The sequence below is a fragment of the Aplidium turbinatum genome, chromosome 14 (assembly GCF_918807975.1).
Source record: "Aplidium turbinatum chromosome 14, kaAplTurb1.1, whole genome shotgun sequence".
In the NCBI taxonomy this organism is placed as follows: Eukaryota; Metazoa; Chordata; class Ascidiacea; order Aplousobranchia; family Polyclinidae; genus Aplidium; species Aplidium turbinatum.
In genome coordinates this window covers 2,010,001-2,036,907 of record NC_137485.1, presented here as the reverse complement: position 1 = coordinate 2,036,907, position 26,907 = coordinate 2,010,001, and the positions used below count along the sequence as shown (strand labels likewise).

Here is a 26,907-nt window from a genome sequence, read left to right as displayed (position 1 = left end):
GATAGCGAAATGATTACATCCAGTGTTTGCATTGAGCACAATATGTTGAATGCTGTTGATGAATCTTGAATGCATTACGACTTGTGCTACTGTTAATACGGTCAGCATATGTAGCTATGCAATTTCTGACTGTTGCGTTATAAAAACAGATATTATTCTCTAGCTGTTAGAACCTAAGGTTCAAAAATGGTTAAAACGAAAACAATCACAAGCGCAGGAGGACTGAATGATGAGGGAAGATCGAAGTGGAAGAAGAAGATTGATTTTATCTTCGGGGTTTCTGGAGCTTCAATTGGGCTCGGGAATGTGTGGAGGTTTCCTTATCTCTGTTATAAAAATGGAGGAGGTAAGTGCAGAAAAATGAATTGTAGCTCAGAGTTCTAAGGTTTAATTACGTTTAATTTGCAACATTACACATGTAACAATACGGCCGCCCCGTTAGCTCAGTGGTTACTCGCCCGACTCAAGATCAAACGACGTTGGTTCTACTCTTGGAGTGTGCGCTTGAACAACGCATTTTAAGACTGCTCTCCATTCAGCGTCACCTAGTGAGTGGAATAGTTTCCCGGCAACAACACTACAAGAACCAACTTATTGAAAGTTCACTTTGTCATTATCGGTAACCGAACCTGCGTCAGTGATTCAAAGCTTCTACTAGTATGCAAAACTGCAAGAGAGGTTTTGTCATTCCGAAGATAAAGATTTAAAACCAAGCCTAAGCAAAGCAGAGCAAGAAAAATTGTGCGAAGTATGAAAGCATAAAATCACGACTTGAGTCTAGATTCTGATTAGTTGGAGCAGACGCGTTTGTTGATGTGCAAGTCTATCACCACATATGCGATATAAAAACATAGCGAATATTGCAAGAGAGCCACATTTAGTTGAGGGATTTTTCCCCTGTATCCTGGGTTCGATTCCCAGAGCGGTCATGAGCTGTAAACGCCTTGCATATTATAACATTGTTTTTTTGTTTTTTTTAAACGCTTGCTGATGATTACGAGCGGCAACTATAAGCGAATAATTTGGTTGTGATCATGGGCGCCGATCCCTATAGGACAGTGGGGACATGTCCCCACCATCTTTTTACATGTCCCCACCATCTTTTTACATGCCCCCATCTTTTTACATTATTTTTTACAACGTAAAGGTTTCTGGGAAATTCAAGAACCTGTACCTGAATCAGTAGGCTATTCTGAAGAGTCTTTGCCTCAGGCTGCATCAAAACTGAAACCAATTTGTCCAACAAGATGGCTCACAAGTGCAGCTGCAGTAAAAGCATTGCTTGAATTAGCCTATAAGTCAGTATTGGAAGCCTTGGAAGTAGCCGTGAGTCAATTTGATTCAAATATAGCAACAACTGCTAGTTGGCTTTTGAAATCTTTTTCTCGTGGGTCGAGTGTTAGGGATTGTAGATCATAGGGATGCGAAACTTCATCCGCTTTTGGCTTATCCGCAACACTAGAAGGGTTACGTTTTTTTCTAATTTACAAAATATTTTACTTTTTATGGGTTATATGAGAAGAGTTAAGTTGGTTTTAAAGTAATTTAAGGTTTTTAGTTGAAAGCAAGCCTGCAGTAAAGCGTAAAAAAAATGTCAAATTGGCAATTGACCCTTCTAATGTTGAAGGAACAACGGAGTTGCGCGTCCCGTAATGTACCGTCCCTAGTCGAGTGTGCTTGGGTTATTAGCGGCATTGTCTGCATTCAAGCCTTGCAAGGTTGCACGGTGACTGTAGCTGGCATGCTTGAAGATTCTGAACTTTTTAGTGCTGCACTCCGCCATCTACGCAGTACGCAGTGAAGAAGAATTTCATTGAGTCTTTGTAAATGCTGAGAGGCTAATGGAGGATTGCAATCTTGAGTCGTGGAAACTGTCACGTCCCCAGAAGATCCCAAATCGTCTTCAACATGGACATGGCCATGGTCATTGGTCAACCTCCTCAACTTCAAACACCAGAGATGAAATACCGGTCAGAGTATTTTGCAGTTATTGACAGCGCACATCAAAATCTTACTGACTATTTCAAGTCGGCCGATCTTGACCACAAAATTCTACAAGAATCACTCTTTAGTGGAAAGCTACAATCACATGTGATAGAATGGTAGACGATTATTCTGAGTTCTCTGACACAGAGTCCCTTGCACAGGAACAACGCTTCTTTTGAAAGCAGTAAGCTACAATAGCAAGTCGGTGGAAGATTTTCGAATGATATTCAAGAAGATGCCATCGGCTGTTCGTCAAATGTTTCCGCAATTGGAACATTTTGTCCGACTTCTGCTCATTTCATCAGTCAGCTCGTGTTCAGCTGAATGGTCATTCTCAACTTTGCGACGTGTCAAAACGTGGTTACGATCTACCATGACACAGAAACGGCTAATTCATGCAATGGTCTGCCATGTGCACAACACAGTTTTAAATTCGATCAACCTCCATGACCTTTCCAAGGACTTCGTTTTTAATTCGCCGGAGACTCGTTGCCGAGTGTTTGGACGTCTGCTGTCCAATGCTGACACTGACAATTAAAATATATGTAGCCTAGCCTACATCGCATTGGACTTGTAGCTGCTGTATTTGTTTGTCAGAACAGACCCCAATCTTTCTAGCTCGCTTCGTTCGTCGCCCCTTCCTACCTTTCCTAGTAAATGTCCCCACCAATTTTACAGAGCGATCGGCGCCCATGGTTGTGATTATGACTACAATAATCGTAGAAAATAAAATTTTGGCAGAATCATATTTACAGTTGCCAAACGAGAATAAAACAGATAATACGGATAATCTGAACTAGAAAGCGGCGCCGAAATTATAAAGTCGCTAACAGTAAGTCAAGCATAACACATGACGAGCCAATCATAATGACACTTTGCGTCAATAGCAACAGCAGTACACTGTTAATCACAAGTAGCCTACTGAACAATAAACTCGGCTAGACGCAGGAAACAGCGAAGGGACATATATTCATCGAGTTAACTGCTCCAAATTATTTTGGCCTGCAACTAAATGTTTTGCCGAGCCACAGTCTCGTGCCCCAAAGTGGTATCGAACCATCATCCTTCTGAACGTCAACCGTCAGGCAGGTGTTCACCACTAGGTCACATGGATACGCAAGCAGAAGTTTCAAACCGAACTCAGTCAGCAAAATTTCTCAATTGACGTAAATTGAGTAACCTTCGTTAACACAACTGCTCATGTAAGAGTTCCAGCTCCTTACATTAACGTTTATCGCATTTTTCATTGTCATTTCAATTTAACTTTTTCCACAGGAGTGTTCCTCATTCCTTACGTCATCTTCCTCATTGGCATCGCGGTTCCGCTTTTTTTCATGGAAGTGGCGATCGGCCAGCTCACGAGTAGGTCTATACCAAGAGCTTGGGACATTTTACCTTTGATGAAAGGTGAGTAATGGTCTTTTACAGAGACAGCAAGGATCAGATCATCAAATAAAACTCAATAGCGGCGCATTCTTATTTCTCTATCTTTTAAGTGGATAAACTTAGGTTCGATACCTGGTCATGTGATAACGAACTTGTAAAAATGGCACTAAATCTTGTTTCTGCTTTAATCAGATCATTGAAAGAAAGAAATTCGAATAATTATGAACTTCGAATAGTTACGAACTTCGAATAGTCATGAACTTCAAATAAGTCGAATACTTCGAACCATGTTGTCGTAATTGAGCTGTATACAAGGCACTCACAATGTTCAGTGCCTTTTGCGCAGCAACACATCTTGTCAAAAGTGCTGATCGTGCATATATAAACCAATATAAAAGCAATTATTATTACTATTGTTATTATAGCTTGTTCTGTCAAACATATGACTATCAGTTGCTTTGTTCACTCCAGTATCAGGTTCAGACTTGTTTTTCTTCTAAAATCTATTCAGCCCACTACGCCATAAGTGAGATTACCACGGGTTCTTCAGTATCTTTTGACACGCCAACGCAAATTTGTTGGTCGCATGATGGCGCCCAAGCCAAGCTCAAAGGGAATACCTGTAATTTAAAATCTAAAATCGCTCCTTGTGGAGAATTGGTGACCTTTTAGAATCATTGTCTGAAGATGTGTGTTAAATTCTCTAAGAAACCACTTAGCCTTATGTAAAAGCGCAATCGTAAATGCTGGAGGTAAAGATTAAACTAAAGAATAATGGCAACACACGAAAGAAGTCAACTTGCGCACAATCGTTGTCAAAACTCTCAAGTTGTATCAGAAAAACAATAAATAAGTTTGTTTACATTAAGTTTACAATTGTTATAATTCATTTGCTTAGTTATTATTATGTTGACATAACCATTAAATGTATGTTTACAGGGATCGGCTACGCTTCGTTGATCATATCGTTTAACATCAACACCTATTACATGACGATACTGGCCTGGACTTTGAGATACATCATCGCTAGCTTCAACCCCGTGCAGCCCTGGTCGTCTTGTGATAATAATTGGAACACAAACAGTTGCTACGTCTACGGAAGAAGCAACACCTCCTCCATTGATGACGTCAATCAAACCGTCATCAATGCTACGATGACCTCCGATATCAACGTCACAAGAGTTTCGTCTGTGACCGAATACTGGGAGTAAGAGTGTTTGTTTTTGTTTGAATATTGACTTTTTTCATCGCACAAACTCGCTAAAATGTGTACCTTTTTACCTAAGCTTAATTAGTATTGCACTGTATACCTAGGTAGGACCATGGCCACCTGGAGATGCGGCCTGATTTGTCACATTTTGCAGATTTTGATTACAGCTTCTGCTAGTGCTTGACTGACATTTTTGAAGATGTTTTTCTTTTTTGAGGTTTCCTATTGACATAAAACTTTTTTGTTACCTTGGGAAAGCAGTAGCAAATGAGAAAAAGGAAGTTGAAAAACGCTGAATCAGACTGTTATTGAAAATTAACAGTCTGACTAAAATCTTCGAAATCAAATTTTCTTTGTTTTTCAACATGTGAGAACGTTAAAACCTATTGTGTCATCTGGGGAAAAGAATAAAGAAAGCGTAAGAATATGATTTTTTGAAAAATTTATTTAAACGTTCGCTCAAAGTTAGAAAAACCTGGAAATTTCTGCAAAATGTGACAAATCAGGCCGTATCTTTAGGTGGCCATGGTAGGACGTAGGCAATAGTACTGATAGGAGGTCCTTGAAGAACTTTTCAACCCAGACTAGGAAGGATTTATGAGGTCCAGAACCTATCCAGGTGAAACGGCAACTTGAAGAAAATACTGAGTCTGTTTATTTGCTCTACCGCGTTAGCACCTCCAACAGAAGATAATATTAGTTACTGTTAAGAGGAGTTTTTGGGGATTCGGGGGTCTTATTAGTATTGCCTCAAATTATTATCTCAATGATCTTGACTGTTAAAATAGCACGTTTCTCTATCTCAAGTAAATTTAAATACATGTTTTGATTTTGAAAGAAACAATAAGCATCACACCTTGTACATTCAGCTTAAATTTAAATTTTATTAGGTTTTGCCATCTTACTCAGTTTGTGACGTGTGCGTTAGTTGTAGCTGGCACTTTTTCGCACCTAATACGACGGAAACACGACTATTCTGCATTAAAACTGTAAAAAACGACACTTTTACAATCAATGATATTCCTGCTGAAATATTTTTTGTTTCACTGCAACTTTTAATTCTGTTTGTCTGTTGAAGATAAACATTTTGATAGTGTACGAGAAGGCTAGGAAATCAATCTTAGGATTCACCCTCAGGCATGTTATTAAGTGTAACACAGCCACATGCTCTTGGGCGGTGTCTAACCGGCGCCTTTTCGAGCGCCGTACCAGAGCTCTCACCGCTGGGCACTCAGCTTTACAGCCGAAGGGGAGACTGAGTTGTGTAACTGTAAATAATTAGCTGCAATAAATTTACCGCTGCACAAATACAGTATATTTGGGTGAACATGTGTCATGGCAGTAGGATGGTTCAAAGGTTAGAATGCTCGCTTTTCAAAAACGAAAATCTGATTCGCGTTGATACACCGCTTACCTCTACCCAGGATGTAATAGAGTAGGTGGGCATAGTTGCAGAAAGAAAGCAGGGCAAACGTCCTAATCTCGTTAGTGCCTATAGGCCTAGTATAATTAGAGCCTAATCGTCTCATTCCCCGAAGTTCAGTCTCTGAATATGGGACCCATAGGCTACTCCAACCTTCTTAATAAGCTATGCCTTGCTGATATATTCTTGTACGTTACAGAAAAGGGATTCTTGGTCTGACCAGCGGAGTTCATCACTTGGGTTCCATTCGGATGGAATTGCTCGCCTGCCTCGTAGTTTGTAGGATCATTGTATATTTCTCAGTGTGGAAGGGAATTTCATGGAGTAGTAAAGTGAGTGCACAATTTCTCCTGAACTAGTTTTGCTTCTCGTTTGTCGGCAAATTTAAGCCACTTTATTCAAACAAAGTCATTGGAACTAAAACTAACCAAAGCCAAATATCAAGAAGTTTCCTTTTGCTGCTGGATAAGCCAACCTTACAGTAGATGCAAATTTTTAGACCTTTTGAAGAATTTAAATGTCTTGACAACAAAAAACATGAGCTTGTCACCGTATGATGTCATTATTTTGTGTTAGTTTAAGGTTTGACCTTTCCATTTTTTGATTCTCAGTTCACGATTGTTTTTATGAACCATTGCTTTTGTATAAGCAGTAGAACACGCATTATTTCATCACAAACCGCCTTTTGTGTTTAGATTGTTTACTTCACCGCGTCGTTTCCTATCATCGCGTTATTTATCTTGTTCATACGCGGGGTCACCCTTCCTGGGGCTGAGGATGGAATATACTTTTACTTAAAACCCAACATCACTAAACTAGGAGAGACTCAGGTGAGATAAAACCTATCGGATTTTTTGAAAAAAATAAAAGTCTATTATTGAAAATATAAAGATCAAGTTTTTTACACTAAAAACAATTGAGAACATTTGCATGTAGTGCTATCGCAGATGTGCTTTGCTCTGGGTGCTGTACAAAGCAGACCTTGTCGACGCAATCAGCATACACCGTATAGATCTGTAAACACATAATCTACATACATGGCACTATGATAGGCATAGCGTGCACAGTAGGAATAGTAAACATGGAGTGCATATTCGTGCATACTACACACACTGGCGCACACACAACACTTCCTTGCAGTACAGTAGTAGGCTGTGTTATACAACCAAGAAATCATTACGTGTAATCAACAAAGCTTTACTTAAGTTTTTGCTTAGGTTTGGGTGGACGCAGCGGCACAGGTCTTTTTCTCTTATTGCCTCACAAGCGGGATGCTAGTGGCCATGGGGAGTTACAACGTTTTCCATCATAACAGTTACCGGTAACCATGACAACTAATGATGATTTGACTTGTTGCAAAGAAGCATGTCATTGTTGCGTCCTTCACTACAATACCAGTGTAGCCTAAAAAAATTAATTCTAAGAGCAGCTCAGTGGCTTGTGAGTCGACAGGTATGTTGCTTGATTGCCGTGAGACTTCGTTGTTTTTCTAGATATGACACTTTACACGTTACTAAACCGGAGATAACTTCTAGGGCTCAAACCGGAGATACTTCATTGGATGCAGCAATGTTGCCTACTGATCCAACGATCGTTATGTGCAATAAAACGGTCTTTCGATTGAATAATTATTCAATTATATCCATTATAATGGATCAAGCGGAATTTCTTGTTGACAGCATCACATTTTTGTTGCAGAGACACAATCATCTTTTCTTTCCTGAACAGCGGCACAAGTTTTTTTGGTGGCTTCACCATCTTTTCCATCCTTGGCTTTATGGCTAATGAGCAGGTAACTTTGACACACAGTTTTATTACTATCATGCCTTAACGTTATGCACATCAGCAAATTTTCATTACTTGTTTTTTTATGGTCTGGAGATCTCAGGTTCATGTTATTGTTCCTTTTTAGAGCATGAGAACCTAAACAGAGACATCTGACTTTCTTTTTGCATCCGCAGCAACAAATGTCCATACAATCAGTAGAATAGAGTTGCAGTCTTTTATACATAGCTTGCCTTCCGAAAAGAGGTTTGCTTCCTTACCTGTTAGTTCGCAGGCTAGGAAAGGTATTTTCATTTCCAGCCTGGTTTCATAACAATTTTCATTTTTTTATGTCCATTGAATTAACTCTTTGTTAGGTTTTGGGAAATATACAAATTATTAAAAGTCTACCAGTTTTTAAAACAAAAGTGTCGTACATTGTAATAACATTAATTGTGTATGTTTATCGGCAGTCGATAGTAGCAAGAATTTATAACAGGCCACGGTGTTCCGCCCATCGCAAGTAACTCGCTGTTCTACTGAGTACTCAGCCTTTTGCTGAATGCCAGGAAGAACACTCTTTTTTCCATAACATCGATTCTGCTTGTTTATAAATAATATCCTTCAGAACACTACGGTAGAAACTGTGGCAGAATCTGGGCCTGGTCTTGTCTTCATCGCTTACCCCAAAGCTGTCTCTCTCATGCCATGCCCACAAGTTTGGGGGGTTCTCTTTTTCCTCATGATCTTCTTGTTGGGATTGGACAGTCAAGTAAGTCTAAGAAAGTTTAAATTTGTGTAAAAATCAACAAAAGCCGAATACCACATTTTCGATACCATCTTTTGCTGAATGCTTTATTTTGATTTTTAGATACTATTGTTTTGTTTAAGCGCTATAAACTGCCTCTTTGACTTCTCTTAGACTATGGCTCCTCTCTATCGTTCTTGATTTCTCTTATGTTTATGAGCAGTAAGCTGTTCTAGAAAGAAATGCCTACGGCCATTCTTGGGGCTATGACCTGGTAAACTAAACTTTACATTACAACTGAGTGGTGCTGTAGATTCTGAATATCACATGTTTTGCCTGGCGCACGATGTGGTGTTACATAGTTTCAACATAAAATTAAGTTGAAACGATGTAAAGTAGCCCATCTTCCGTGTGATCATGCGCAGTTGGAATAGAAAGTGACGTTTTACTTTCCATAACATATCTCACTGCAATATTATTTTTGCAACTGCCCTTATCGTCGCAAACATGGTTGCTGTACAAAATAAGTATGTCACAATTTCGTCAACTAACGTTGATTCATCCTTCTAACATTGATACTTCCAGTTCATCGGCCTTGAAACTCTGGTGATCGCCCTACAAGACATGAGGCCTTCCTTGTTCAAACGACGGGAGATCCTTGTTGGCGCTGTATCGTTAGTTCAATTCTGCATCGAACTTACAATGATCACTGAGGTAATATTCCTGACCAGGACAGTAGAGGGGCGAAAAATTTAGGACTCTGACTCCTCGGTTTATTACTGGCTGACTCCGGCGCCAGGCACTTTAACGTATCCTTCTGTGCCAAAGCTGTAACGCAATCATGCGTGACATATGACATCATTGAACCAATCAGAAGTTGCAGGTAAAGCAGAAAAAACATTTTTGATATAAAATAAATTAGGTCAACGTTTCTTTGTCCACAACTTGGCGTAGAGGATTAAGGCGGTAGTAGTCATTTCGATGACGTGTGCTCGATTCCCACCCAAATCATAACTCTTTTTTCTTTTGTCATTACCAAACAAAGTTTAAAGTAGAATCAACTCTCTGGCTGAATGCTGGAAACGTCACAATTCTACGGTAGTCACAATGTTCTGATTACGCATGTTTGCGTTACTGCTTTGGTACAGAAGAATACGTTAAAGTGCCTACCTACAGCTTTTGCGTTGTCAGATTGAGGAGGGTTGCCAGACTGTTTTAAATTTTTGTCTTTATCATTTTTAAAAAATTAATTTCACTTTAAGTTGTCATCAAAATTGAAACAGCGATTTTCATTACAACTAATAATATTCCCGGCAGTAGCGTTGACATGGAGATTTAAGAGATACGTTGGACCCGGCCCAGGAAGAAGGCCATAACCTTTAGCCCGAGAGCTTGATAAAACCACCCCTTAGTCTCTGGATATAGGGCGGTTTTCTTAGAAGTGTTTTGAGTTAGGGCGCGAGGATCTCATTGGTACTGGGCCTAAAATGCCCCCCAACGACCCTGTTTCCGACAGTGTATGATAGAAGGGGAATTGATTGATTGACACAAACCACAGCGAAATTTCGTCATACTTCATGATAGTGAGAAAGAGAGGGAGAGAAATAACTTTATTTGCTAATTGCATTTTATAGCGATACTGTACACAAAATCTTACATCCCAATAGCATACTTCCATTCATAAACATATAGAGGAACACATGTGGGCTCAGTGTTGAATAGTTCAATCTGATTAGCCAGTGTCACAATTTATTTTGTATTTATTCTAATAGATAGCAAAAGGTAATGTTTCATTGTTTAGTCACATTTAAGAGTTTCTCGTTAGAACAATCCTTACTGGTTTACAAAAAAAAAAAAAACACTCTCTTTCATTTTTTTATGCATATACCCTCTCATACAACCTAAAAGACAAGTTTCTTAGAAGTAGAGACCAACATACCAACCAGTTAATGCCTCGTTTGGTCGATTTTTTAATCTTTGAAAATTGCATTGCTTTACATCTAGGGAGGGCTTTATGTCTTCTACATGTTCGATAACTACGCTGGGGCTGGATGGTGCGTGTTCTTGATCGGGGTGTGCGAGTGCCTCACAATCAGCTACTTGTTCGGCATCAATCGATTCTGGAATCATATTTGCGTCATGCTAAAGTTTAAACCGTTTGCTTGGTTCAAATATGCCTGGATGTCTATAACGCCAATGCTCACTTTTGTAAGTGTGAAGCTAATTTTAAGTTAATGTGATCCGCTGATTAGAATTGCATGTTTGGGCTTGAAAATTTTGGTCGTTTTTTTATTTATCATTTAAAACAAGGGTCTTCAACCATCGTCGCAACTCAGTACTGGGTCGCGAAAAGATGGCTACCGGCTAATCATTCAAAATGTTGGTTAAGTGTTTGAGATGGTTGAAAGTATATCCTCGGCCATAAAATAAATTGATTACAATGAAAGCAATTGCAGCCATCCATTAATACGCAGGAATCTCACTTATAACCTGAAGTATATCTACCAAAGCAATGGCTGACCCAGGAGGAGACACTTGGTCAAATGCTAACCAAAAAAATGCGGAATTCTTTGTAGATTTTTGCAAAAATTTCTCTCTCGCTTCCATGTTGTTCATCTCTCGAGTGGAATCGCATGGTTTTAGAAAATAGATTTAAAGAATAAAGTAGTGGCCTACCGGTAAAGTTGAGCCCCTCAAAAGCCAAGATACTAATAACTTGAAGTATGTTTCAACCGCTATAAACATTAGATCTATGAAAGTAAATGTCAAACTTCGTTTCTTATTGCCCGTCCGCGAGACTTTTTTCATTTTAAAGCCGATCCGCGATATAAAAAAAAGTTGGTAACACTGAATTAGAAGACAAGGAGTCGAAAAAGCACAAAAAGTAAAATTTGGAAAAAAATGGAGTTGGACTGTTTATGAATTCACGTATTTAATTGTACCACTATTATAACTTTTCCATCATTTTCAGAGTATATTCGTGTACAGCTTGGTGAGATACCAACCGTTGACCTACAATAAAACCTATGAGTACCCGATCTGGGCCCAAGCCATTTGTTGGTCAATGACGCTGTGCGCCTTCGTGTGGATACCTGGTTATGCTATTTACGCTTTCGTTAAAGCAAAAGGTGGCGTCAAAGAGGTTTGAACAAACACTACATTAGTTTATGCAAAGAAACCAAAAGTAAATGAAAATAATTTTGAAAAAACAGTAAAATTACAGTTTTAATGTATTTGACTGACGTTTTGGTTCATGGGCAATTACTCTAATCAGAATGTCCATAATATGTAATCACAGTCGTAACCGATTACGTTGTTGTACTGCAAGCAATCTATAACTTTTTACGAACGAATAAATACCAAATTGAGGTTTGTCGTTTTAAATGTTGCAGAGGTTCGCCGAAGTTTGTAAACAGCCCGAAGATTTCAGAAAGCGGATGGAAGGTTTGAATGAAAAAGAAGTGGAAACCCTGCAACTTGACCTCGGGTGATCTTCGTACTTAGAGACAAGGCAATTGCTGAAGTGCTATGTATCACTCTAAGCCAAGAAAACAATTTTAACTTTTTTTCTATTTTGCCTTGAACCATTGCTTGTATTTTGTTGCCCAAATCGAATAACTATTCAAAATCACTTATAGTTACATAAGGAAAATGCAAAATAAAAAAGCTTCTTCTTCTTCCACAGCCTTATAGTTGATATAGCCTTATAGCCTTATAATGCTTTTGAATTTGAAAAGTTTTACACCAATCATATCGTTTGGTGTTGGCCGCATTTGGAAGCGCTTCAAACTTATGTAAAATTAGTTGTGTTTTGTGCGTTAAAATGTGCAACAGACGAAAGAGTAACTGTATTTACAGTATCTAACCAGATTGTTTAAACAATAAATATTATCAATACTAAGAAAAAGGCTCAATGCCTAGCAAAAAGCCAAGCAGAGCGAATTATATCAAATAAGTTGGGTCACCTAAAACCTTAACATGCTATTTCACCTTAATTAAGATCAATAGAAGGCTTTTGTTCAAATAGAATCCTAATTCTCAAATAGAATCCTAATTCTAGCAATGAATATTCTATTTTAATAGAACTATAAGTCAAATTCTATTTGAATAGGAATCTTTTAGTGATCCCAATCAGACTGAAACAAGCTGCAAAGGGTTTTAGGCGACTAGTAACTAGATTGTTTAAAACTTATAAATCAAAACATAATTCTATTCGTTGTATGATATTATGCGCAATTTATGTATTTTTACGTCTTTTAAAAATAAAGATTCTGCTGGGTGATGCTGTAGCCTACGTTGTGAAAGGGAAAACATCTGTACAGCCAGTAACGCAGTAGCTTACAATTGTAAACTTTAAAACATGCCATAGGAAGTATGTCAATAGAAATATGGTAATCATAGGACTGTAAATGTAATTACTTGTTCTTTCTTGCGTCACAATTGCTCTCTGGTAACATGTTGATTGAATTTTAAGCAGATAGGTTACAAGTAAAACGCAAGGCATGACTGAGATTTACTTCAAATTTCTATCTGGTTTTATTTTGTGGTAACTCAAAAGCATCTTCTCTGGAGTTTACCATCAAACAAAATGGAATGAACATTGATTTGGTGAAAGTGCTCATACTGCGTAAGTAAGAAATATCCGTGCATTCAATTATATAGACTATTCTAACCAGGCGGAATTGTTAAATTCTTGCTGAAACTACCAGCCACAAGTTGTGAAAGCATTAAGTTTTTTTTATCCAAATGTGGTATCTTTGTTGCATGTATCACATCAACGTCCGCATACTCTAGAATTTGCTTGGCCAACCAATTTTAATAATTTTTAGTGTGATTCAATTTACTTTGTCCTAAAATTCAGCCTAATAACTCAGTTGGTTTCGACTTCCAAATTTGCAAAGCGATGCAGCTCGAGTACGTGAACAAAGACGAAATGATTGAGAAATGTTAATTCATCTCTTTTGGTATGAACTTGAACAACGCATTTCAATGTCAGCTCTTTCTTAACGACACGTGGTGGTTGGCATAATTTGCAGGCAGCGGAAGCTTTTCTCTCAATGACTGGGCTTGCGTCAATGCTTCAAAGGTTCTACAAGTATAGGCCTACAAGCTTCCAAAGAGGCTTTCCCATTCCGAGGATAAAGATTCCTATTCTTAAAAAATTCCTCTCTGTGTTTGTGCCGACAGTTAAGTCTTGTTCTCATTTCTAAAGTGACTTATATGTGACAATTGTATTGAAATACTGTAACAGACAGTTTTTTAAAGAACATTATACATTTTTATTAGGAGCTGTTTTTATCGCATCAAGCGTAGCTCTCAGCGCTTTGCAGGGCAGACAGTTGTGTTGCAATAGTGCAACCTTTCAAAAGCCCGAGTACGTAGCATTCTTTCATAAAACGTTGCTTGAGACGATTTTGTCAAAAAAAATTTTTTAGACACTTGCTTGTGTGAGACTGTGAGGGCACAATGCGAGAATACTGACATCACAAGAAACTTCGGAGAAATAAGCTATCTTCCTCCAGCCACGAAAGACACTGACGGTCAAAGATGCTCGTGGACTTTTTCTCCTTCTACAGCGAACAAAGATTTTATCTTCATCGTCAAATTCAATTACCTTGCTTCTTATGACAACAACGACCAAATCCAACTCCCGGACGGTACAGCAAACCAGTCACGTGCTACTTGTGTGACATTTCAGAGATACTAAAAATTATAATATTTAAAACTTGTCTTTAATTTTCTCTCTACCAAAACGTGTGGAGTCATTTTCATAGGGATGCTGGTGTGAGGTGTGACCACAGACGGTCATTAAAATGTTTACAAAGTTAGAGTTGTTGTCTAGTAAGCTACTTTAATCTCAGACACAGCAGCCTATATAGGTTATGTTAACTTTATATTTTCAGATGTAGTTGATCTTTTTTGATGAAGTCACAGTGTTCCGCCGAAAACATTTGCACTTGTTCTGTTATAAATTTCGTTATAGTTTGAATAGCGTTTACTCAGGCTAATTACCCTGTTGAGCTTGTAAATGTTAATAAAATATCTATTGTATAGGCCTATTATTTTAATATATATTATTTGGATACTTATACACAGTATATTAACTGCAGACAGGAGGCCACTATTTCTACCTTAAGGTCTTATACATACATATATAGTCAATCATCATCAATCAATTTTGATTATACAGGCCATGATTTAGCCTTCATGTTGAGGGTGGATGCAATATTATTAATCAGTTTATTTATTAGATATTTATTACTTTACTTTGTCAATCTTTGTCAACCGGCCCTGTGTCAAGAGCCTCTACAAGAGTGCAAAACAACCAGGAATAATCAATCAAGGCTTTGCCAGTCCGAGGATAAAGATTCAAGACCAACCAACCAGCCTTTTATGTATTTGTCCCAGGCAGTCTTTTACCCCACCGCGGAATCGTGTTTGGGTCGGAAGGGTTGTGTAAGAAGTTTGTCCTCATTGGCAGTCAGTCACTTCCATGTCTAGATGAGCTTAAAAATGAAGAATGTCCGGGAGCAGACATCACCCCCATTCACAAACCCATCCGAGTGTCCCTGTCCTCCGTCCCCCAGTTCCGGCCCCCTTCCAAACTGGTTTATTTCACAAACTTCCAGCTCTCTTACGTGTTCGCGTTTTGCTTGAAAGACCGTACTACAATCCCAGGTAAGAGTTGCCCTGTGTCTCTCAACTTTTTATTAAATAATCCTGGTTTGGTTGTTTTTACATCCACAAATGCAAGAATTCAATTGACTAATGTTGAAGTGAAAATGTGAAACCTAGCACCATGCACGTCACAAAACGAAACAAAACGCTATATAAAAATCTGTTAAGGGTTCTTAACCGGGGTAAATTTCCTTCCTGGGGTAAATTTTACCTACCAAAAGGAGTATATAATATAAAAAACAGACTACATAATAAGTCTCCAAAATGAGATTTTAAAAAAAGCTGACGGTTAAATTAATGTTAATTGTTTTCAAACCAATTTTTTAAACAATCCGTAAAAGCAAATAAAGTGATAATTTTCCTCATTGTACTGCGTTTGAAGGTTAATTGCAAACACAACTGTTCTTTTTGGGCAACACTAAAAGGCGGAAATGCGGAACGCGGAAATAAGCCGGGCGTGAAATGGCGTATTGTCGGCAGAAGTAGCGATTTAATGCCGATGTAGAAAACGCGGAAGTACGATCTTGGCGTCCATATTGTTTAACATAGCGATAACTTCATCATGAAAGAATGAAATGTTGCAACATGGAAAAAGACGGAAATGCGATTTTCAACAACAACTCACCACCGAACCTACTTTTATGTTGAAATATCATTGAAAGATATTGTTTAGAAGCAATGGTGAGGTCATTAAATACTTTGACTGTTTTAATTCCACAGTTATTGGAGTAAATTTCGAAATTTAATGAAATTTATTGAAATAAGAAAAAGGCGGAAATGCGATTTTTAGCCACAACTCAATACCGAACATTTTCTTATGTTGAAATATCATTGAAAGCTATTATTTAGAAGCAATTGTGAGATCATTAAATACTATGACTGTTTTTATTCTAAAGTTATTACGCTTATTTCCGCGTTTCCACATTTCCGCCTTTTAGTGTTGTCCGTTTTTTTTGTCTTAATTTAGGCAATTACTCTCTGATGACAGACGACTTGCTTCTGCAATTCGAAAACCAAAACAATACATTCCCTGTCAACTACACAACCGCCATTGTTCTTTTCATTGTCTTCGTCATATTGAGCGCCATTGTGACGTGGGCAAGCTTGAGGCACAGGTAGGCCCACGCGGTGTACGCAATATACACTTTAAGTGGGATAGATGTCATGCATAGCTCATTTTAAATCTTATTTATTGTTCAAAGTTTTATTCGCTCTGAGAGATTGTGCGACTAACTGTTGGGGTTAAAATATGAATGAAAAACATAAACTAAATTTAATGAAAAGATTTTTATTGGAGTACGCTTATGGAAAAGACCCACAAACTTTACTAAGAAAAACAAGTAAATATTTTCCAGATGCAACAAAAGTGGCGTGACAGACTCGTCTAGGTTTCATCGTAGCGACTCCATATGTGAGTTATCGAACCGAAATGAAAGAGAAGTTCCGGATGGGCTTATTGTTCGGACTGAGGATGTGATAAAAGATGCACAGATATCTGACAGGAAATACCTTCCACAATATTATAGGAGGGTATTGGAACTGAACGAAAAGCCGAGGCACTGTTCCACTTGTCGAGATACCCAGTCCAGGTTTGATATTTGATTCGATGAGAAGTTATACTTGAAAATTGATGCAAATCTACTGTATATTCTGACACAAGTAGGAGCTGCAATGTACACACGACTTTCCTTGGAAATACAAAAGTACTCATCAGAATAGCTGTGGGATGGCGCAGCGGATAAGGCGCTCGCTTTTCTATTCATGCAATCCTGGTTCGACTCCCGGCTTAAGTTGGTTATTGAAAAACACCGCTCACCTCTTTCCAAGGTCTAATAAATTGGATGGGCATAGTTGCTGAAGGAAAAGTAGCCGAGAGAAAGGAACTGACCACCCTACTCTCGTTAGTGCCGAAGGCTTAATACCATGAAAACTTATATGTATTAGTATAATGAGAACCTTATCTTCTCATCCCCAGATGCTTGGATCAAGTATGGGACTCATCTTACCTTACTCATCAGAATTGATTGTGCCACTTTATGTTATATTGAAAATACAAGAATAAACCGAGTCCTATTCTTCATTTGCTGTTTTATGCTTGGTTGGATATTAAATCAAACATAGTTTATGTAGGGTCAGAATCTTGCATGCCAAATTATTACATGTCTTGTTAATATGTAGGAAGTATTGTACGCCATGAAGTATTACAGCCATGAGGGCTTTTGCAGAGAAGGATCGCTTCCTATCTGACACACCGTCTTGCGTTTGGTTATGTTCAGCATAAAATAAACTCAATAAATGCGTTTCCCATCCAAAATTATTTCTTGAGGTTTGAGGCGTCTGAGAGGATTTTTGGTGATTTAACATGAAGGCCAGTTTTAAAAGCAATTTCAGCCTGTACTATTTAAAAGTATGTAAAACTGCCATGATTAAGTTTCAAAAGAATCTTTCCCAGACCAAAGATAAAACTTAACTGGAAACAATACGAAAATAAAAAGATTGTCAAAAATCAAATTACTTTCCAACTCTGATGGTCATGATGCAATAATGGTTTCCAAAAATCAGAGAGTTTAAAAATAAAGTTGCTTTCTTCGTTTGTTAGTGACGACTGACTCCCAAAAAGATGCTTTTCACTTATGAACGGAGACAGCGACCAAATATTTTGTAAAATTTCAAGTGTTTATGGCCGTCACGAACCACAATGGAGACGCGTGAGTTAAGTGCGACTGTTGTCAACAAACAAGGATTTGGTTTTTTCGGTCACAATAAATAAAAACTATACACATGATAATGACACTAACAAACCTTACCTGTTACGCAATATATTTAATTATTTTGTCACAATTCCAGCAAGTTTTCAACCCAACGCAACCGCAAGAATAACAACTTCAAATTAATTGAAGAAGCTTTTTAGATTTTCGTTAATCAATCCAATTTTTAATGTCTGTTAAACGTCTAGTGACATAAAATCATCCTCAGAGAGTAGAAAAACGAGACATGGATAGAAGAGCAGACGGCGCCTTGGTCCCTAACCAATTGTTCGAACAATCATCTGGACCTGGCTCGCCACTTAGATCCATTGTGATCAACCTGAAGTCTTCTTGTTTCTTTCATGTGACATCACAGACGCCTCTCAGTCCATGTTGATAGACGGCAGGTCTGTCATTGATAGTTTGAGAAAGTTAACTCGTTAAAAGAAGAAATCGCGATTAAATTTCACATTCAACAGGTAGTTCCAGGAAATAGTAGGATAGGCTTTTCGTAAAACAAGGTTAGACACAGATATCATTAAGTTCAACTGAGTGTTAGTTAAATAGTTTTGCTTTACACCAAAGAGTATGCTCACAAGTTCGATCCTCGTATATGTCTTCATTGTTCTTCTGTGCAAAGAAGGAGAACCAAAAAGTTCTAGTAAGTATTATGAAAACTAAATGTAAAGATTCAGTAAAAGTCGGAAACTCTCTGCCAATTAATTGCAGTAGGCTACTTTCTTTAGTCAAAACACATTTGTGTTGCCTGGATGTATTTTTATGTGCCTGCTGTTGTGTGTAAGCTATACGCTTGGTAGAGATAATTGGATTGCGTCAACAATTTTATTTTCCAACTAACTTTTCCAATAAAAGCAGAAATTTTCGATTTGACTTGGGATGACCCTGCTGCTATTTATTGCAGATAGCAGATATGCTTCTCTTCTGTTTGACCGCGATCATTCGCTATTCATATTACCTTCTAAGTTTAAACCTAAGTGTACTGTACTTCCAGGTGATGAAATTGCTTTATTGTGCGGTCTGATTTTAATGAAGTGGTGTGCCACCGACACCACACTCCGTGGTTTTCAAAAACAACCTGTGCTAATGTGACCTACTATTTATAACCCATTAGAATTAGCTTATTATTTGCATGTCATTGTTCTATGTTAATTGTGTTGTTTGTTCCCAAACAAATAGGTAAACAAGCTGGCGGTTGTTGCCGGAGAGTACCTCATTCTTACGTCATAGGCTACGGTGAGTGAGTTTTTCATAACCTGTTTGAACATCAACAATTCAATAGAAATAAATTAAGTTGGCCATAGCGTTATAAACTAATTATGGGAAATCAGCAAACTTTCTGAGCAATTTCTTTTTGATTTACACTTTTTAGATTTTCATTGCATTGATCGTATATCGGTCTAAAAGCTGTTGTCAAGGCTGATAGATTATAGTGAATATTTTTTATATCAATGCAGTTAATATTAACCTAACTTTTCTTTGTATGTAGAACATACAGTAGTTTATTTTTAAATTAATTACATAATATTTTATAGATACACATAATAAGCTGAATACCTAACGCAAACAGAAATAACAACGCTATATTCAAGCGTATAAACAACAACAGGATTGAGCCCTTAGTCAAGTAAAAACAACAAGATAATCAAGAGGTGGCCACCGAACTGTCCACACCAAGCTAACCACGATCGGATTTAGTATCCCGGGTTCATGGCATAAACTGCTCGAATGGTTGTGAGACTATGATCTTACTAAGGCAGTTTGTGCAGTAGAACGCTGTGCTATAATAATAATGTGTGTTTTATGTAGCGCTGTATCTATCGCAGAATGCGTCGCTCCTCAGCGCTTTACAAAGCAGACAGTGTCATAAGTGAACAAGTAATTTATTTTCATTTTCACATATTGGGATGGAATCCTAAATCTAAAAGTTATACACTGAACAGATTACAGACTGCTCACAAATGACATTTTTAGACTTTTGTTATTTGCTGCTTTTACAATAATACATTGTGACGCATCTAATTTACTACTGATGTTTCAGGGGTCACCGGGCATCCCACTGAGCTGGACGTGGGCCGCTGTAGCGCCACATGTGGCGACTCCCATCATCCCCAGAGTGATAATTACATCAGCGTGCTAGACCGCCTCCGACGACGAGAGGTAAGATTGAGGATTGTCTTGAGCTTTAGATTTATTCGGTAACAAGCTGGACTCACGTTGGTTTGGTCAGAAGGGTTAGCTAAGATGAAATGAATGCCAATGGGTTCTCAAGTTAGCCATGATGAGTTATCCACTGACTGCTCAATGCCTTTCCTATTATCCAACCGAGTCACCGCCACTGTCTCATCACTCATAAACAGTCAAAACCGCTTGATCCATGAGAAGATGCAAACGAAAAAAACGAAAAGCCATATTTTTATACTAAAATGCTTGACTTTGACGTAGAATACAAGCAAAAAAGGAAACAGTTTTAGGATAATAGTTTGCCAGGGAAGCGGGTCAAACTTTTGCCCCATTTACTTGCACGTTTGGATGTCCGATAGCTACATAAGCATTAAGCACTTGACTTGACACTTGACAAACGAGTTATCATAAACTGATAATTTTTCATATTTGCTTTTAGGTTGATTCTGCAAAAGAAACTTGTCGTATAGAAAACGCTAGAGGGCGTGCGACTTGCACACCTTCGCTGGTTCACGTGGAAACGATGACGTTCAATCGTGGCCCAAAATTTTTTGACGTCATAGACAAATGTATTTGCCGAAAGTATCCGAAAAGATGCGAACGCAATCCGAAGTTGAAGCGGTTCTTTGTTGGAACAAAGTACGAAGCTACAGTTGACATTGGAGAATGCATTGGTGGCTGCAGAGGAGATAGAAGTAAGAACGCCAAGAAATTGGCTTTGACTCTTTAGTTTGGAAGTGAGTTCGGAATATCAAAAATGAATACTGACCACGCTGTCAAATTTATCGCGCATTGTCGCGTTAAATACTCGTCAGTTTGCCATTGTTTCAAATCTTCCTCAATGGAGACCATGACCTCTACACCAGGGGATGGTTTTTAGGCTACAGACGGCAGTCCTTGATAATATGACTTGCCGTCCGTACTTTTCCGCACTAACAGGCAGTTCTCTCTCCTAAATCCCAACGCGACATTTTTGCACCAAGTGATTTTTGCACCACCCAGCAAGCAATTGATTGTGTTTTGAATTTTTGATAAACAATTGTTCAAATGAACTTTGATTGTAATGCTTTGTACTTTATTCCGATGCTGCTTTTTGTACCGCAAATGAAAAGTTGAACTTCTTGATTAATTAGAAACAGCGAAATAATTATTTGCGATAACTTTTAGGTAGCAAAACGTGCAGAGCGACACGAACAACTCCTCAACCAATCAGCGGGCCGAACGGTGTGATAACCATCCAATCAGTGACCGATTGCAGGTGCGAGCTGACGTGCTACAGACAACAGTTCAATTTGGCAGTTACTGAGAAAGTGGAGACGACGAACCGAGAAGAAAAACTACAAACGAAGGTGAGTTTGATTAAACAATTGCCAATACCTAATACAAAAAAGTTCTGGAAATATGCTTCTGTCACGCTAATTTTTGGACAGAATAGACTTAAGTTGTTCAATGTTTGAATGAGTAAGATTGTATTTTCAGCATTAGTGTAGCCTAGTTTATAACTGGCTTCAAACTACAAGATAATGTCAAGTCAGAGCAGATCTCATCAAAACCAACGGCGTCATCAGAGGTCAGAGCATGTCAGGTCATGTGTATCTAAGTTTGTGGGTGCTTCAATCTCTACTTGCTGTACCTCAACCTTGTCTTTCGGGAATAGTCTGGTTTAACCCAATTTCGACTTAGTGAAACTAGCTTTTAGCTCTGAACGGTGTAGCATGGGGCAACTTCCTCTCCTTGACTACGCTTCTGCAAGCAATTGTTGAAATTAACCATTTGAAGATATCCAATTTTTGTAATCTGATTGTAAATATTTTGTGAAATATTCGGCTATTGTAAAATAGGAAATATTAGTCAAAGAAAATAATTGACTAACATCGTTTGCTAAAAGTTTGCAGATATTTTCTCAGTGATTAGTAACAGTCAAGCCATTTTCAAAGTAACAATTAAAAACGTAACCTTTAACTTGTGTCATATTTCTTTTCCATAAGAAAAAAACACACTAGAAATTTAATTTGCATTACGACCTGTTTATGAATAGCTACTTTACTATATTAGAACTGGTTGCTAAAAAATTCCACCTTATTATTAGGTGAACGTTTCTCCAGAAATATAGGCCACGTTTAAACATTTTTAAATATATACGTGGTAGGCCTACATCAATTTTGAGGCCCCGAAATCTTGTGGCCCTAGGCTTCATCCTTTCAGCCATGGTAAATCCGGCACTGCATACATAACAAAATTAATTAACTCTTGTTCAAAGTTTAATAGATTTAAATTGCATTTGCTGCTACTTTGAACAAGTGTGCAAGTGATTTTTATTTACATGCTTTTAAATAAATATTAACATCGTGCAGAGCGTACACACAATGACCGTTATCCATTGTTATCTAGCAATCGCTCAAAGCACATTTCCTGAAATAAAATTTAATTCTGTCATTGAAAACAAAACTTTTTCCATCGCAGAAAGTCCAAACGTAACAAATACTTTGCGTGATGTTTGCAGGTGATTGACGTCGGACGTTGCGTAGGAACGTGCGGACCAATAGGACGCTGCGTCGTCAGATCAAAGAAGAACGGCAGCAACAAGTGTCTGATGTCACTTGAAACCAATGACGTCACGTGCGCACCAGTGCGTGTCCATGACGTCACATACACGAATCGCGACGGACGAAAAGAACGTGTGACTCGAATTCGTCGATGTGGTTGCACGTGACCTGTTATTGCATATGCGTCTTTATGATTGTACACAGTGCCTTCTTCAATCTCCATGTCATCACAAATAGTGAGATCATGTATTACATCACAACGAAGCACACAATCGATGCTTTTAACAGAAATACAGTACGTATGAATTGTATTGAAGTGGAAGCCACAACGTCTGCGTGCCTGCTTGATGTTGTCGTATTTACATCGTCGCAGCAAAAAAGTATTGATCCTTGAAAAACAAATTGAATAGGCTACACTCTTTCCAACTTTTTTTCTCAAAAGTTTTATACGATTGCTGTATTTCGTTATATACTGAAAGTATTTCAACTTCATTTCTTATTGTAAACATTTTTTCACAGTTTAAACTTCATAGAAAGGTTTTGTGTTGCAAGTGATGGAAGCAATGCACTAAAAATCCAGCTTCAATACTCTGTAACCTCAACTGAAGCACGGTGGAGTTAAGAAATATTTTTATGCTCACCAGATTCGCTGGTAACCTTACTCGACTCTAATTGTTAGGAAGAGATTGTGTCGTCACTTTCCCGCTTTCATCATCGCTTTGTGAAGTTTTCAATCCGTTTGTGACAAATAAAACCTTGGTATAATTAGATTCTTCAATCTTGTCTGGGATTGCATTTCTTTTCTTTCCACAGTTGACTACTGTTTTCATGTGTGTAACCCATTGTATTGTCTTCATAGCTAGCGTCAGCCTCATTGTTATATTGGGCGACACACAATGCTCGCGGGTAGATCAGCGTTGTGTCATCAGCTAGAAAGGAGTAAGACTGAAATATAATTATGCTGATTTGAAACAAATATTTTCACATCAATTTTGTTGGAAAATAGATTTTCATGTGAAGAATTCAGTTCCGCTTCAAAATTGAGAAACATTTCGTTTGGTTTGAGCTTAAACTATTTTAGATTTTTTCGACCTAAATTTTTTACAAAGGCTCGTTTCGATTGAACCAGAAAGTTCGTTTCGAGCAGCCCTTGTAACAACAATAATAATGTGTGTTCCCATGTAACGCTGTATTTATCATCTATGTGTTGCTATCACCGCTTGCAAAGCAGACAGTGTCAGTACAGCTGCATAGAGATAGGCCTATAACCTAGTAGCCTACACCATAAACGATAATGGGAATTTTTTTCGTCAGACCAAATCACAATTTTCCCAAAACTACTGGAGGTTTTGTTCACAAGTGGATAGTCTGATTGGCACCCAGCTGTGTGGATAGTAACAATGTTTAAATACATGACTGACCAGACTGTGAAATAATTGAAATACTTCATTGTTGAAGAATTGTTTAACGTTTATTAAATATCTTGAAAAGCCGTAATTAACCATTACGTTTATGTTTGCTTCTCACAATATAGCCAAGCAACATATTGTGCTTGCATATCTGTATTAGTTAACAGTGGTTTTGTCACAAATTGCTTAAAGTTATCTACAAGCTTGCAGTAAAAACAAAATATAGAAAGGATAAATAAAACTCTGAAATGGATATCACATAGTCAGTCAAACAAGCTACTAGTAGCCATAAGTGTATTGGGCATAATCATCAATGCTTGATTACTCATAGATACTTTTTCTGGGCAGTGGCGCTGGCAGGAGTTTTTAAGTTGGGAGAGCATTTTCATTTTGCTTTTCAACATAACGTCCCTTTAATAAATATATCCAGGATAGGACAATGCCTAAACTATGCCGCAAATTAAGTGTCTCCGCTACTTTCCGTTAATTTTTGTGGTTTTTATATCAGTGCAGATCACAGTTCGAAGATTGTTGCGAACAGTACAGTTTAGAGCCCAAACGCTTCAATTATGTAAAGTTTATCGCAGAGTTTGCAAATTAATGTCACAAGCTTTGCCTTGATGAGTTGGGTATTAGGTCATAGAAGGGGACTGGGACAGGGTTTTTCTTCGGGCCTACTGTGTTTTTGGAAAAATTAAAAAAAACTTCTTCTTTTGTCTAAGACAGGATTGTTCAGATTTTTGAGCGGCACCCTGACCTTCCTTGGCAAAAGCATTCCCATTGGATAGGAGCTGGAGTCGGAGATGAAACTTTGGAGTCTTGAGGAGTTCCTCTTCCACTCTGAGCTCCATTGGTGGTTTGCCCAGGTAGCCCAAGATAGATTGGTTTTCAGCGGTTTTCATCAAGAATTGTTTGGTCTGTACAAACAGGTGTCTCGATTTCAGTCCCCGGAGTTGCTCGCTCACAGACTCGTAGAGACTTAAGTGGAGAAAGTGATTGCAGTTCATAGGGCGGAGTTTAATTAGTTATCAGCTAGCAACATAAACGCGAAATTATGCAATGAATACTGTTAACATCACAAAAAAATGCTCCATGCCAAAAGCAAATTAAAGCAATTAAATTAAATCACTTTAATCAAAAACAATTTGTTTTTCTATTTATGTAGTATCACTATTTTTTCAACAAAATACCCGTCGTTTTTATCCTATTTAATCATTTATTGCGCTGTGACGACATTCTTCTAGACTAGAGTCTACTTCAATACACTCGATGGCGGTTAATTCTTTGTTTCGTTTTCCATGTTTCTGTCTTTATTAGGCTAGAACTACACAGGCAAGATTTGCTTAATAGTTAGTAGGATATATTGGAAACAGAGAAATAATTGAAATTATTTTATTGTGTTCAAATTTCATTTACGTGTAATGAGATATTTGTATATTTTCAGAAAAATTGTTAACATTGAAATTGCAATGAAATCTAAAAACTATAAAAGTAATCACGCTTTAGACATTTTAATAATGTTGAACAATGACAGAATCAAAATGAAAAACTATTGTGATGCCACTTTAACTGCTGGATCTAATGACTTTGCTGGACACAAATGTATCCTTGGAGTGTTCTCAATATTTTTCTCTAAAATGTTTTCTGTGGAAATGAAGGAAAAGTATGAAAGAAAAGGAAATGTCCAAGGAGTGACTGAAGAAACACTTGAAGCTGTTTTAAACTTCATTTATACTTGTGACATCACAATCACAAGTGAGAATGTGTACAACTTAATAGAAGCAGCTAATTACATGGAGATTCCCCACTTAAAGGAATTCTGTGTGGAGTTTTTACTTGAGGAAGTTGATGCAACAAACTGTCTCCATATTCGATCATATGCAAAGCTGTATGATCTTGACAATCTTGTAAAAAAAGCAGATTTTGCGATTGCACAAAACTTTGAAAGTCTAACCAAGGAAAAAGTGTTCAACAAACTGAAATTTGAAGGTTTGAAAGAATTATTTGAAATGGAAGATAAACAGGTGACGTCTGAAGAAGTTGTTTTCCATGGAATGATTGAATGGATCAAACATGACGTCGATGCACGTAAGCAACACTTGACTGAGCTTTTCAGTTCATTGAAACTTGAAAAATTATCTTTGGATTACTTGCAAGATGTTGTCAGCCAAGAAGAACTGATCGTGAATTCTAAAGAATGTCTGAAAATGTGTCTTCATACAACTCTTTCCAGAATTCGAGTTCAACAAAACAATCAAGCTATTGTTGAGCAACAAAAAGCAGATGAACTTTTTATCATGTTTAATAAAAAGCAAGCATGGAAATACAATCTCATCAAAAAAGAATCAAACGTGCTTCCAAACACATTGTTTGATCACATTTCGGGATCAGTTGTGTCTCACAAAAGGAAAGTATATGTCATAAGTGGAAAGCACCCTACCAATACAGTAGAAGCATTAGACTTGGACAACCAGGCATCAGGTTGGAAGGAATTAACTTCTACAAATGTAATAAGATGTAGTGGTGCTTCAGTTGTTTTCGATAATTGTATTTACAGTTGTGGTGGACAATGGGTATTGGGCGCTCTACGATCTGGAGAATGTTACAACATTGACGAGAACAAATGGAACAGGATTGATGACATGAATAAAGGACGTTATGACTTTGCCTTGGTTTCTAGCAGCGGAGGAATATATGCAATTGGTGGATATGGGAATGGCAATTACTTAAACTCAGTTGAACATCATGATCCTCGCCAAAGTGGTTGGAACATTGTTCCTTCAATGAAAGTTGCAAAGCAAGGTCTAG

General features: G+C 37.9%; 4 protein-coding genes across 4 annotated transcripts in view; all 4 read left to right on the top strand.

The window, feature by feature from the left end:
• The first annotated feature begins 228 nt into the window (after positions 1-228).
• LOC145783312 (sodium- and chloride-dependent GABA transporter 2-like) lies at positions 229-12,775 on the top strand. Its single transcript, XM_082595158.1, has 12 exons — positions 229-346; positions 3,262-3,393; positions 4,312-4,579; positions 6,205-6,337; positions 6,701-6,835; positions 7,223-7,326; positions 7,704-7,797; positions 8,398-8,541; positions 9,103-9,231; positions 10,522-10,725; positions 11,489-11,659; positions 11,910-12,775. Exons 2-12 carry the CDS (start codon positions 3,321-3,323, stop codon positions 12,006-12,008), a joined length of 1,554 nt encoding a protein of 517 aa, XP_082451284.1. The 5' UTR covers positions 229-346; positions 3,262-3,320; the 3' UTR covers positions 12,009-12,775.
• Positions 12,776-13,009: 234 nt separating this feature from the next.
• LOC145782742 (uncharacterized) lies at positions 13,010-17,269 on the top strand. Its single transcript, XM_082594501.1, has 5 exons — positions 13,010-13,144; positions 13,953-14,174; positions 14,926-15,195; positions 16,163-16,310; positions 16,551-17,269. Exons 1-5 carry the CDS (start codon positions 13,111-13,113, stop codon positions 16,795-16,797), a joined length of 921 nt encoding a protein of 306 aa, XP_082450627.1. The 5' UTR covers positions 13,010-13,110; the 3' UTR covers positions 16,798-17,269.
• A 1,169-nt stretch (positions 17,270-18,438) lies between these two features.
• LOC145782743 (uncharacterized) lies at positions 18,439-23,584 on the top strand. Its single transcript, XM_082594502.1, has 6 exons — positions 18,439-18,603; positions 19,140-19,196; positions 20,002-20,120; positions 20,584-20,839; positions 21,312-21,493; positions 22,648-23,584. The coding sequence occupies exons 1-6, from the start codon at positions 18,531-18,533 to the stop codon at positions 22,855-22,857; spliced, it is 897 nt and encodes a 298-aa protein (XP_082450628.1). The 5' UTR covers positions 18,439-18,530; the 3' UTR covers positions 22,858-23,584.
• A 2,056-nt stretch (positions 23,585-25,640) lies between these two features.
• LOC145783615 (kelch-like protein 12) overlaps positions 25,641-26,907 on the top strand; it is a 2,379-nt gene continuing 1,112 nt past the window's right edge. The window contains exon 1 of the mRNA XM_082595506.1: positions 25,641-26,907. This exon is cut by the window's right edge and continues 1,112 nt beyond it. Within this exon, the coding sequence (XP_082451632.1) occupies positions 25,641-26,907 (1,267 nt within the window).